The sequence below is a fragment of the Mus caroli genome, unplaced genomic scaffold (assembly GCF_978045245.1).
Source record: "Mus caroli unplaced genomic scaffold, Mus_caroli_1 scaffold_16, whole genome shotgun sequence".
NCBI classification, from domain to species: domain Eukaryota; kingdom Metazoa; phylum Chordata; class Mammalia; order Rodentia; family Muridae; genus Mus; species Mus caroli.
This window is the reverse complement of record NW_028227271.1, coordinates 40,158,179-40,171,629: the sequence shown is the minus strand read 5'-3', so window position 1 is coordinate 40,171,629 and position 13,451 is coordinate 40,158,179. Positions and strand designations below refer to the sequence as shown.

At 49.2% G+C, this 13,451-nt stretch overlaps 1 protein-coding gene across 1 annotated transcript; it reads left to right on the top strand.

The window, feature by feature from the left end:
• The first annotated feature begins 1,313 nt into the window (after window positions 1-1,313).
• Window positions 1,314-11,727, top strand: LOC110310057 (gasdermin-A-like). Its single transcript, XM_085831447.1, has 11 exons — window positions 1,314-1,384; window positions 1,923-2,109; window positions 2,567-2,853; window positions 3,827-4,013; window positions 4,626-4,800; window positions 7,283-7,388; window positions 8,615-8,662; window positions 9,254-9,429; window positions 9,757-9,898; window positions 10,334-10,407; window positions 11,063-11,727. Exons 3-11 carry the CDS (start codon window positions 2,634-2,636, stop codon window positions 11,351-11,353), a joined length of 1,419 nt encoding a protein of 472 aa, XP_085687573.1. The 5' UTR covers window positions 1,314-1,384; window positions 1,923-2,109; window positions 2,567-2,633; the 3' UTR covers window positions 11,354-11,727.
• The last annotated feature ends 1,724 nt before the right edge of the window (window positions 11,728-13,451 follow it).

Below are 13,451 nucleotides of genomic sequence, written 5' to 3'. Positions count from 1 at the left end.
CACTCTAGACTCTCCCAATTGTTAATGCCCCTGGCTATGCTCTCCCATGTATCCACAATAAATGCCTCTCCATACCTAGGAGCAGTCATGGCCTTTCCTTCTCATTTCCTTTTTTTTTTCCCAGAAGTTTTATAAGATAAGGAAGATTACAATATTTTAATTCTGTTGCATATGGTTTAAGAAGGTGGGGGTGGATGTAGAATCCTGAGCTTTGGTGGCCTAGCTACTTTGGATAGGAAAAAAAATTCTCCCATGAGCACACAAAACAAACAGATGCATCTATACATACAAAATAATCACACACAGAAATCACATGAGTACAGTTAACCATCGAGATAAGTAAATAGTGACACTCATTCTCTGCAGACAGCGTGCACCTTAGATAAATAAGAGTTTTCCTGTAAAGCGAATGTGCAGCTGGAAGAAAGTTTGCTCAGGTTATCGCCCCCACCCCTTCTGAAAGGATTACTTTCTTCTCTTTTATAGCTAGGCTTAAATCTGATTTGCAGTTGGGTGGAGGAAACTGAGGGGTCAGGGTGAAACTTTGTATTTCAGGTGTGGCTCCCCGAATGCAAAGGAAAATGAAAACGGGGTGTAGTCTTTGACAAACTACAGAAGCAGTTTGTAATTCTGTGACCATAGATTAGCACTTTTAAAAACTGCAACCCTGGAAGGTGCCACGTATGAGGGTCCTATAAGGAATGACTGTAAGTTTGTAAGATCAGGAGTGGGTAAAGACAGATTTAAATATTAGAAAGGTTGGTATTTGCATTGATGGATCTAGTCTCCCAAGAAAGGACTATAGGTGGAAGGGTTGAAGGGGCATTGGTGGGAAGACGTGATGGGGAGTGGGCTTCAGGATAGAAGGAATAGCTGTGGCTTGGCAGATCTAGAGGCAGGAATGGGGTGGGTGCTCATACGGAGTGTAATAGCTAAGGATGGTGGTATCAATGCCTTCGTCCACCCACCAACCCCCACTCACAGTAGGATTAGGGAAGCAGAAGGAAGTGGAGAGTTTTGCAGCACCCATGAGCCACCACGTGTATCCGATGGGAAGAAAACCCACAGATTGAGAAGTTGGCTGTTGCCATCCTGGAGAAGAGAGAACTGGGGGAGGGAGATATGGCAAGGAAGGAAAGCTGAAGCAGCTTTGCCTTGCTTCGGAGAAGCTGAAGTCTAAGGTGACCAAAAAAAGGGATTTGTGGATAGAGCAGGGGCTGAACTTGAATCCTGTGGTTCAGAAGGAGGCTTGTAACAAGTCCCACGTGGCTGGAGACGCCTTGCGCAGGCGCAGTTGGCCTTGGTATCCGGTAGGTCAGCCAGGTGGCACCCACCAGCCGCTACACCGAGGTGCGAAGTTGAGGCACATGTCCTAAGGCCTCAGGTTAGTCCTTGAGCTGCTGTTCTGGGTGCTCTGAACACCAGTTCAGCCTGCCTCCTCCCTCTGTGGCCTCCCTGACTTGGGCTGACCCACAACCCTTAGTGTGAGCCTTCTGCTGCCCAGAGGAATGTCGCCATTGTCCAGCACTAGGGCCCAGATTCCTCTCCTCCTCTCTCTTCTAGGTGCCAGGAGGGTGATGTTGGAGGATCCAGTTGATTTCTCTTTATTGAAACCCTGCTACCACAGACATAAATTGTCATTTAGTACTGTTGGGATAAAAAATATAATATACCATTTTTTTTTGTATTGTGACATACTTGAAAGGCTTAATTTCCCTTCTTCCTATTTTTAAATAAGTCAGACATTCTCTTCTGAATCCCTCAAAGTGACTGTGGAACCTAGGAATTACTCTAGAGAGAGGTGAAGCCAGCACCCCTGGCCATCACCAGGGCTGTGTGCCAGGCTCTCTTCTCCAGCCTCCCAGTCACCCCTAGACCAGCTCCCACCTGCCCTAATTTCTTTTCTCCCACCCCCTCCACAGCCCCAGGATCATCCTAATATCAATGCCCTGCCCGGCACAAATGCGACAGGAGCATCCCAGAGCCCACTTCAGGGAGGTCGTGGCTTCAACAGCAAGAAAGACATGATAAAATGCGACTGGAGATGAGAAGAATCTGGGGTCACACCCTAAGTCCTTCCACATAGGAATTTGTACAATCACAGAGAAGGCAAGTAGAGTTCCTGTTCCTTTCTCAACCCAACTCCTCCCTCTGTAAACCACAACTGTGTCCCCAATGCCTTTGGGTAAGAAAGAGGGGCCAGGATGCAGAGCTGTTGTGCATGGAGCTAGGCCAGTGCTGAAGGTCTTCACAGTTATTAACAGAGTCCTTGCAGAGATGTGTTGAGGTGGCATTTTCTAAATGTAACTAAACCACAGCATTAAGTGGCACAGAGGTATTCAGTGGTGTTCCTAAAGGAACAGCCCTGTCACCCAGAGAAGTATGGCTGTTGTCCTGAGCTTCTCAGAATCTTCCATTGTATAGCAGGGGAACCTAGAAGGTGGTTTTGGCCAGCTGTGGCTTCTACTCTAAGACCAGAGTTTGCAACCTATCTCTGGGGTGATCAGTGGGACTCAGGCAGTCAGCCTGGGCTCCCAACCTTTGTGTGTTTCTGTTTCCCACCCAGCTTGCAGCTATCACAGAGGCTTCCCCATCCAGCCCTGAATGGTATTGTTCCTTGCCTCTCAAGGAGCATGCCTTCCTTATTCTTGAGGAGCACCAAGAGCCTGGTGAGAGAGCTGGGCAGGAAGGGTGAGCTGGTGCCTGTGGAAAGCCTCAGCAGCTCACAGCGCCTTCGCCCCTTCTGCCTGGTGAGGAAGAAGCACAAGAGCTACCTCTGGCCTTGGGACACACCCCTCATCCCCACAGACTTCTCCCTCCTGGATGTGCTGGAGCCTGGCTGTCCTGACCCAGGTATCTCCCAAGAGGCTGCTGGGGAGTGAAGTGGGACTCCCAAGGGAGGCAGATGACTGTGCCTAGACACTGAACAGCGTGCTGCCCTGGTAACAGAAACCTCTGGGTGAGGCTAGCAGAATCAGGGCCCCATAGCCATGTCATGTGGCTGGATGTACCAGAGAGACGCTCTTTTTCCCCCTGTGTTCCTCCTTGTAATATAAGCAAATCATTATTTGGTTTTTATTAATTGTCTAAGTTAAGAATACAAAACAGTGGATTTCTTTATGGCCTTTTCTTTTTAAGAGATTTTTTGGTGTTTGTTTTACATTTATTTACTCTTTGTGGGTGTTGTGTGTTGGGCATATGTGTGCCGCAGTACTGATGTGCAGTCAGAGGACATCTTTCAGGAGTCAGTTCTCTCCTTTCCACCATGAGTGTCCCAAGGATCAAACTGTGGTCGGCAAAGTGGCCCTTCCTGCCATTTCACACACATCTGTTAATTTGTTCATATTTCTGTACCTTCCCCCCAGCACTCCCCCTCCTCTTGCTGGGCTCCTTCCTCCCAGACAGTGCTCCTTCTGCTTTCATGTCATGAAGATGCCTTTACCCCTGTTCTTCCTTCCCCGCTTTAGATTTCTTCCTCTTTCTACTTTCATGCCATACACACACACACAGAGACACAGACACAGACGCAGACGCAGACGCAGACGCAGACGCACACGCACACACACACACACACACACACATTGTTTAATCTGTTTTTGATCCTCAACCCCCTCCTCAGAGGAAGCCCTGATGCTCTTTCTTCCCTGCATGTAGATGAGAATATTGAGGCTTTGAGCACAGAGTGGCTTCTGCAAAGCACACACAATGTATAGGTGGTGACAGCCATTTTGAGACCTGGCTGAGGCCAAAACTGCACTATGAGCTACCCTGCAACCTGGCTCCTTACCTTGCCAGGCACCTGTAGCTTTCCCTTCTCTCTCTGCAGAGGTGAACCACAGCAGGCCCATCTACACCTGGGAGAAGGAGGCAGGAGGATTGACAGGGGCTCTGAGCCTGAGCACTGGGCTGCAGGGCCAGGTGACCGGAAGTGGCAAGACCACCCGCCTCTCTGCCTTGGCTGTGCAGACACTCTGGGTCTCCCCTTGCACCTGGGAGATGCTGCTAGAGAAGAGGTGAGAGCCAGGAAGGTTTGTGGGCAGCTGGACTCCAAGATAGGTAGGATGGCCACAGTAACTCCGGGTATAAGGGAAAGCCAAGGATGCAGCCAGTCCACAGCCTGGGAAGACCAATGAGACAGTAGACCCATGGGAGTGTGCCCTAGGCCCACATGCAGACTCGGAGACTCAAGCCAGAAGCATCCAGAGCCAGGAAAGTAAACTAAACTATAGAAGTGTGTGGCAACAGGGAGTGGTGACAACTACAGCAAACTGGAGACACCTGCCTGAAGCTGGTGGATACTCCGTTGCTGCCAGGTTTCCCAGGTTAGCAATTTGGGACCCTTTCATCCATTTTAATATTATCTCCCAAATGTTTAAATCTCATGTGGGCCTATGTTTGGACATCTGAAACCTTGAAGAGAACTTTTGCTGGCTTTCCTCAGTTTCCCCCTTTTCGGTTGACTGCCACTCACTTTACACAGCAGACCTCTCACCCCCACACAGGCCAGCACATCGTTTCTCCCTAGCTACTGAGATCAGTGCAGAGAGCACCAAGTCAGGAGGGACTCCCCAGCAGTGCAGATGCCCCTCCCAGCTCAGATCTTCTCTGCTTTCTGTGCCTTCCAGGAAACTGAGGTCGCCTAGGCCCTCCTTCCTCCAGGAGCTACAAAGCCGGAAGGAGAGGGAGAGTCTATACGTGGTAACGGAGGCTGTGGAGACCCTGCAAGATGCCATGCTTCAGAGCCACAGCCACATGCTAGGAGCTGGGCAGCTGTCCCTCCTACAGCTGGGCCATGGTCAGGTGTGCATTGTGCCAGAGTGGGCCAATGGTGGGCAGTGAGGTTGGAAAAACGGATATCATCAACTTCATGAAGATGCTCTATCTAGAAGTCTCCCTACCCTGAAGGGGAACCCAGGCCTTGGAAGATGACATGGTCTCAGCTCTGCCTGCATAGGTTTTACTGAGGCTTCTCATGTTCACACCGCAGGGTCCCCTCCTTCCCTCTGTTTTGAATCAGGGTCTTAATATATTGCCCAATCGGGACCCAAATGACCTCCTATGTCTACCTCCCAGGTACCTGGTGTTACAGATGACACAGTGTAAGCCCCTATGCTGTTATCATGGGTCTGATATCGCACACAATCACTGGTTTTGTTTGAGTTTTTCCGGATGATTCTTGCATGTGACCTTCACAGTAGGAAGATTTGCACAGGTGGTTACAAGCACCCATTTTTAGGTCATTTACTTCACCCCTCACAAGGGAAGGCTGACATCACATGAACATTCTAGGTTCTGGGATGCTCTGCCTCCCACCTGTTAGCTGCAAGTCCAGGTGGCTGATCCCCTTAGCATGCCCAGGAATGCATGTGCCTACAGGTAGGTACCACTTTCAGAGAAAGCCTCCCTCCCATGATGGAGTACTGCCTGTAAGCACTCAACAGACCTCATCCATTCCTCCCGATGATTCCAGGAGCTGTGTCTGTTAATTAAGTCTGTTTTCTAATCTGAGGAAACCAGGACACAAAGAAGCTCTTTGCTGAGAACCACAGCCAGTGAGAGGTGGGGTTCAAGTTCAAGTCTGTTATGTGTTTTCAGTACACATTTGGTCAAGCCATAGGACAGCAGCATAGCCTGCAAGTGCTGACGCTCATCACATGCCTTCTAAGCACATGTTCCCCAAGGAGAGCGATGGTCTTCTGACCCAGCTCATGCAATGGGGCAAGCAGCTGAGACAAGGACCGCATCTAGGAAGTAAACATTTATTGCTGATATAGTTAAGGGGTCCAAGGTAGATCCAACACAACTCAAACACTAGGCCTACGCAGAAAAGAAAGGTTTATTGTAATCAGGCCAATAGTGATGGATCAGGGGCAAAGAACAGTCTCGTGAGCTGAACTGCAACCAGAAGTCAGAATGTTATAGAGCTTTTAGGCTTGAAAATCACAAATATCTGTGCCGACTTACAGTTACATTTTCCAACAATCAGGATCAGGGTTAGAGGAACCATTTATTTGTGGTACATTTATCCTGTTGTTATTGGTTGGCTTATTCCACTGTGGTGTGGTAGCTTGCCTACCTTTCATACCTCAGCTTGTTAACCAGGATGCTACTTACCTGGTACACGTCTCTTCCTGCCAAGCAGATGTCAGTTACCCAGGAAGGTCTTGGGAACTTAAACTTTAATGGACTCCTATCCAAAGTGGAAGTTTTATTCAAAATGGCTTCTGTTTGGTTCCTTCTTACAATATCGTGATCCGTGGAGATACTGAATGTCCTAAGACTGGGTTCTAGAAAAAGGTGATCAGCCTTCCCAGATTGCCAAAAGTAGGGTTTCCCAAGGACACAGCACTTCGTGCCACAACCCAGAATCCCAGGAATACCATGAAACCCAATTCTTTGCTGGCAAGTAAAGGGAAATTAAAAAACAGTATTGACTGAAAAGAAGAAAAGCATTTTGCCCTTTCACAAAAGTCCAGACAGGAGCCAAAAAGCCCCAGTAGTACTACACACAGTTTTAAATGATCTGTTCTTTCTTTTTTTCCATTCTGTCATCCAATGTGTGGCTCTCACCTCATGTGTCACATGGTTATGGTATCCAGTTATCATATACATCGCACACCACACAACAGAATGGGGAAGAAATTCTTCGTGTGTCCTGTCAGCCAGAACTTGGCTTTGTGGCCACATCTTGCTGCAGGGGTGACCTGTATCCAGGATAACCATGTTGCCTGATGAAAATGTAGTTTTATTACGGTGCTTTACATAGTACTTGCCTTAGAGAGAAGGCAGAAGGCTGTGACAATGGACAAACATCATAAAAGTCTGCCTTTCAGGGCCAACTTCCTCCATGCCTTTACTGCTTTAAGCCCTAGTTGCCAAGTGGAAAATGGGTGAAAGGGGCTTCATGGCTGTGTGGAGTATAGATAGACCAGCCATATCCCTGTGCCTACACCTCAGCATTTTCCAAGTGAGTGTCCAGAAAGGAGTGTAACATATTTAATAGGACAGAGTGCGCTAGTGTCTCCATTGTGTGATTTCTTAGAACTTGACCAAACCAGGTCCATGCCTTAGATTGTTTTCTAGAAAGACCATTTATGCAACCATAGTTTGTGTCCCTGCTGCACATAGGCGTCTGTCTGACCTCACTTTCACCTACCTATCAATCCAGCCCTCCAGGAATCTTGTCATCAAGACCCTGGTACTTTTCCTGTCTGCCTTAAAGCTGTAGCTTCTGGAGGCAGGATAGATAGCTGCTGTCCTTTTCTCCCTGCCTCCCTCACAGGTACAGGGGCAGAGTCATGTGGACACAGAGAAAATGGTGAGCATTCCACAGGGCAGCATACTGGCCTACAGGGTTCTGCAGCTGGTGGTGGAAGAAGACGGCTGGGGTAAGCCTATTTATCCCTGCACCCTACCCTACCCACCCCCTACCAGCAGACAGATACCAGCAAGTAGTGAGGAGCAGAAAGACAATCTCCTCCCCTGTCCCAGCAAGGAGTGAGGAGCAGAAAGACAATCTCCTCCCCTGTCCCACTGGCTGAGCAGTATGCAGCTCAGGACACCCAAAAAGACTTGATTTTTATGGAATTCTGCTGCGGTCATGCTGGGGAGGCTGAAACCCAGCTTGCCCCTGCCTGCCCTGCAGTAGGGATGAATTCTACCAAAGGACCCTTGTTATCCCATTGGAACAAAGTTTTTCTGCATATCTGTAGTCAGACAGTGAGCAGAGAGACACAGTGGACCTTGCTGCCCCTATCCATGTCCCAAACTAGAGACACATCTGGAAACTGCCTGGATGGTACTATCTCCCAGCACTCACTCTGGCCACTGGAACTCTCTGCTTGGCTTTGAAGTGGGAGAAGGGGCAAATGGAGCCAGCTTGAGTCTCTTGCCTCTGTGTCACTGATAAACGGCTAAGCACTTCCCAGGTGCAGCTGGCCCCTATCCTTCGAAGAGAAACATCCTTGGGAAGACTCGGGTCCCACATTCAGATCATGAAAGGGCGGTAATGAGAGGTCACAGACAGCGATAGCGAGCCATAAAACACACACTAGTTCCTGAGAAGCACCATCACGATACTCCTTAGGTCAGAAGAGTCCCCTCCCAGTCTGTGATTCACCCTGCTGCAGGAACAAACAGGCATCCTGTTTGAAAAATGACTTGCCTTGTCACCTTCCCCTTCACCCTAAATTCCAAAGAATCTCAAACTATGCTTTCTATAAGTGCCAAGCCTTTTAGGCTCAGGGTTGCACCCCTGTCCTGCACAGTGCATCTGAGTCTGACTCACAATGATAAAAAAGACTCTTATGCATAATTGCATCGGGCCTAGCAGTTCTTGAGCTCTCCTGGGGTTCCTGGAACAGGGGACACAACCCTTCCTTGTCCCCATGGGAGGGTAAAGCCTGAGTTCTGGAGCCAACCATTGTTACCCAGTGCCCTGGCCAAGCCCATGTAGCACTCTCTGTAGCAGGGTGTGGGCTGCTTTAGGATGCCCTGTAGGGTAACACTGCAGAGTCCCAGCCCTGCAGGCCAGCAGTGCAGATGCAGGCTCTCTGACCAAGTGTCCTGCTTCCTCTTTGGTTTGTTTGTCCTGTCCCTGCTTGGTCACGTGAAGCTGTCCTTTACTTCCCTGAAAGAAAGCTCTGCAGGAACGCAGGGGTGGGTGAGTGACAACCAAGGTTGGTGACTGCCCTGATATAGTTCTGTGGGTCTCCAAATGCTATGTGGTGTCCCTAGGCCATTGTGGAGGCCTCCACCTGAAAAGGTAGAGTGAGCCAGAACTGCCAAGAGAAATGCCCCATTGGAGACTCCTAACTGTCCTAAGCCCTGGTTCCCTCTCTGAATACAGGAGTGATGCTTGTCTCTCCAGCCTAGAGGATGAGAGCTGGAGCCTCAGAACCAGGGATCCCAGAAACAGAGGAGTCTAGCAGCCCTGGGAGAGAAAGCTAGGACACCCTTTGTTCTTTCCATGGGAGTAGTGTAAAAGGGTAGAGGAAAAATAGGAAGGCAGTGACGTGACAGGTAGAAAGGGTGCCTGAGATCTGTAATTGCCTCGTGTGGACAAGACGCCCTGCAAGTGTCTGGTGAAGGTCCTCAGAGGGAATGAGGTAAGGATATATGGCACCTTTTGTGTGAGGGAACTGCACAGGGTCACTCATGTGCCACTGGATTTCCTGGGGAAGCTGGGAACAGAGAGGATCCCCAAGAAGGTGACTGTCACAAAACTAAGTAGCTGTCCATCTGGTCTCTACAGGTATAGCCTTCAGCCAGGAATCAGGAGAGGAGTCTAACTTCCACAACTTGCGAGACCAAGTAGATAGCCAGTTGCAGGACCTGGTCACACTGTCCTCAGAGCAACGGGACACATTGCTGGGTGCCCTCCAGGGGCTACTACAAGAACACCAAGCACTCCAGGAGCTGGAGGACACGGTGATGGACCTACTTACTAGGCTTGGGAAAGACCCCAGATCCAGGCAGCCAGGGAGAGGGCAAAGTGGTCATGAACAGAGCTCCACTGAGGCTCTCACACACTCTTCTGAGAATGTAAGGCAGGGCTCTGTATGGAATGTATCAGACCCTGAAATCTAGACCCTCATTAGCCCATCCAGTTAGGAAGAAGCTGGTTCAGCTAAGCTCAAGGCCAGCCCCAGGCTCTTTACACACTAGTGGGTTCCCAGAGGCAGGAACAATTCGTTGAATGGACAGGGGCATTGAATGCATGGACAGGGACCTCTTCCTAATACCCTTTTCCTGCAGCTGGAACAGGCTCTGGATACAGGGCTGCTGGTACAGCTGGAGGGCCCTGGAGGCTGTGTTTTAAGCATCCTCAAAGACTCTACAGGCAACTTGTCATGCTCAAGAAGTATGGCTGTCTTCTTCATTCTTGGAGCCCTAGCAGGTAAGAGGAGGGTCAATGACTGAAGGCAGATCCTGAAGGGTGAACGAGAGGGAGGACCCCATGCTGAAGCTTGGGCTGCTAGGATGTGATGCCCTGGGTCTAAACTAACAGTATGAGCACCCTTGATCAAGTCTTCCCAGACCCTGGTTAATCACTATTGGTCAAGACTACTATCGGTAGAAGAGCTTGTATGTGTGAAAACCCTTTGTGTCTGACATCCGTAGGCCAGGTAGGCTGTTGCAGGGTGATATAGTTTCTACCTTTTAGAATCTTTTGGGAAAGATAATTCCAGAGGTACCAGAACTAGCAGTTTCTCCTCAAAAAGGACTCCTGAGATGCAGCCCTCTCTCTATTAGAGCCCACAACGGAGGACACAATACAGAGCTACCTGGGACCTCCTGTACTTGGTAACCCCCCTTCTCTTATGTCTCACAGCACTGAGTGAACCCCAGCGTTGCCTGTTGGCCCAGTCCATAGAGAGACAAATCCTATGTGAGGAACTGGAGCTGGTGAGAGCCACAAAGAGGGGGTACTAGAGTGCAGGGAGGTACAGGGAGAGATGTGGGACAGATGGAGCAGCTTTGTAGAAAGATCTGATCGCCATTCCTCGAGAGCCTGTTCAAAGCTTATTTGTACAGCCCCTACTCAGAGGGAGCAGGCTCTGGGTCTGGCCTTGCAGCCTGTAGCTCTGAGCAGTCTCTTACTGGGGTTGCTTTGTCCCGCATCCTGAAGTACTTTTACACAACCATTTTCACTCATGCTCTCTGCCAAGTCTGAGAATGTGAAGGGTAAAAGGATGTCCCATCCAACTGACCCCTCCATAGATGGACAGTATTGGAATGGGCTCATATATTTCTGGAGCCAGTTCCTGGAAGTCAACAGCTAGAGTGGTGGGCAGCCTGGCAGAACAGCAAAGGCTGGAAGGCCCTGGGTAGTGCTAGGGAGGCTTCACTGCAGCCAGCAGCAGTCTAAGGGCAGTGTGCACCAGAATGGAAATGGGGTTGCACACCTCCCAGGATCAAGGGAAAAGTTGCATAAGCATAAACCCCCAAACCACAACTGGCTGTGGACAGGAAGCAGAGGCCCCTGGCTGCTGATTGAGGGTAGATGCCTCCACCCAAGGCCTAGGTGGTCCCTACCATCCTTCTGAGTTGTTTCTTGCAGGTGGCAAGCATCTTGGAGCAGAACTGTAATCAGGCGGAGGAAATAACCTCTCCTCTCCCGACAGGAGTACTCTGTGCTCTGAAGAGTGAGGACGTGGTCCTCATCCTAAGCCTGGTGCAGGGCTGTGGGCTGGAGCTGGAGCAGTCTGGCTGCCAGCTCACCTGGGACCCTACAGCAGTGCCTCAGCTTTCTGCACTCTATGGGTGCCTCACAGGGCTGCAGCTACTAGCTGACCCACGTCCTGGGCTTTCTAGGACAGTGTCTGAAGAGGAAACACTGATTTGTCCCTAAGGTCTCATCCAATCTGATGCCTGGCAGCCTAGGATGTCACTGACCCTCACTAGTGGTCACAGCTGATGACACGGTTCCACCAGGAGGCCCCACACCACACTTTAAGACTGGTTCCAAACATCTGAAACACCTATTCGAACAATATCCTGAATCAGTGTTATTTCTGAGCAGTGCAGGCTGCCTGTAAAACATTTTGGCTGTGTATCTTAGGCAGCATAGTCCCTTCTGTGCTCAGGTAAACTCAGCCATTGTAAAAGGAGATTTGTGGTAATTCCCAGGGCACAAGAACTTCCTAAATTATATGTGGCATGCCTACAAGAGTGCTGTTATTGTATGGTGGAAGATGAGTGAGGCCACACGGAGAAGTAGCTTTTGTGGGTAACAGGAGCTGTCCTGCCGTGCATTTCCTGCATTGACCTTCTTTGTCCCACCGGAAACATGACAAGTAAGACAAGCTGCTCAGGTTCCAGCCAACTGCACCCAACGACTATACAATGTCAGAGCATGGGATAGAGTCAGGAGAAAAGAAGAAATGAGAAGGTAGACTCTTCCCTAATAGACCAGGCTCTTCCCAGTCTTCCTTTTAATTGTGTAGTACCTGAGTTAGTCTCAGCTTCTCCCCTACAAGTTTCTTCTGTTTCTGGTAAAACCTATATTCTCCAACAAGGGTGCCCCCGGCCACCATGCATGTGTGGGATCTTTACAGAGATGGAAGGTGGAACTCTGGGAAGTCACAGATCAGAATAGAAAGGGAACTAGAACTTACCGTATGGTTCATCCTCTACTTGGGCTATCCAGCTGTCTTTCTGCATACCCCTTGCTTCTTCCCCAGGGCCTCTCATGCTCCCATGGGTTGTCCCTCTTCAGTCTAATAACTTCCTCAACCCATTTCCCATTTCCACCCATACTTCCAGGCACTCAGTCTATTCTCCGCTTTGGCCCTCATTGCCCCCACATTCAAATCACATCCTAATCTTGGTTGTTTTCCACACAGATTGCCTACAAACTCACGATCAGTTTTTGCCTCAATGATACCAACTGCTTAATTGGCCCCTGCTTCTGTATCCTGTCTCTTCTTGAGGTAGCTGGAATGAAGCCTTTCAAATAGATCCTATCTCTTTCCTTGGATGCCTTAGATAGAGGCACAGCCTGTTTCAAATGGCCTCAAAGGCCCTGTGTTCTGCTCCATTCCTCTTGGCTGTACCTCCCCTCTTCCCTTCAGCTTCAGATGTACTGGTCTCCTGTTGTCGGCTATTGGCTGCCTTCCCCAGGTTCCTGCTCCACAGAGGGCTGACATCTCTCCTTCCTGTCTTGGCTCACAAGATAACTTTATAATGAGCCCTAAGTTGCAAACTGCCTTTTCAATTCTCTGAAGCTTTCCCACAGCCTTTGGCATTTTCCATGGTACCATATCCCTAGTGTGCTAAAGTCAAAGCACTGGGAATACAGCAGTACCAAACCAATTCTTAGGAATGGAGAAACTGACCACCCAGAAAAGCAGGGAGTGAGCAAGACTCTCATGATCACTTCCTTAACTGTGTTGGATAAGAAATAGCAGAAGGTGGTAATTGGAAGAAACAGCATTCAAGGAGATGAATAGCCCCTGAACCTATCAAGCAAACCTATCAAATGGCTCTGCTTCCCTAGCAGGAATGGATTGTAGGGTAGAGATATCTCAGAAGATTAGAAACAGCCTCTTTAAAGCCCTCACTATCCTCAATAACAGAGGTCCTAGGCTCAGTTCTCAGCGCCCACTCACAACCATCTGTAACCCCAATTTCAAGCCCTCATCTGGCTTGAGTATCAATGCACGTGGTACACTTAATGCAGGCAAAATACTTACACACATAAAATCCCATTTAAAAACAGTTAAGATTCATACCTTAAAATGCCAAACATGCAAACAAGTAGACTCGCCACTTCTTTAGAGATTAAACTTTCAGGTGTAATAACCTGTACCTTGGTTGGGTATGTGCCTCGAGGCTCGGTAACAGAAGTACTAACTCTATAGTAGTACCAAAGCAGTACCAACTCTTGAGATGCTCATGAATACCACACTACTTAACAAAGAGATGGCAGCCTCAGTGGCATTACAGTG

Bases quoted from the DNA above. Each gene is read 5' to 3' on its own strand.
- LOC110310057 (XM_085831447.1), top strand. From the start codon at position 2,634: ATGCCTTCCTTATTCTTGAGGAGCACCAAGAGCCTGGTGAGAGAGCTG. The intron at 2,854-3,826 runs GTATCTCCCAAG...CTCTCTCTGCAG, and splicing joins GCCTGGCTGTCCTGACCCAG to AGGTGAACCACAGCAGGCCC. The intron at 4,014-4,625 runs GTGAGAGCCAGG...TGTGCCTTCCAG, and splicing joins GAGATGCTGCTAGAGAAGAG to GAAACTGAGGTCGCCTAGGC.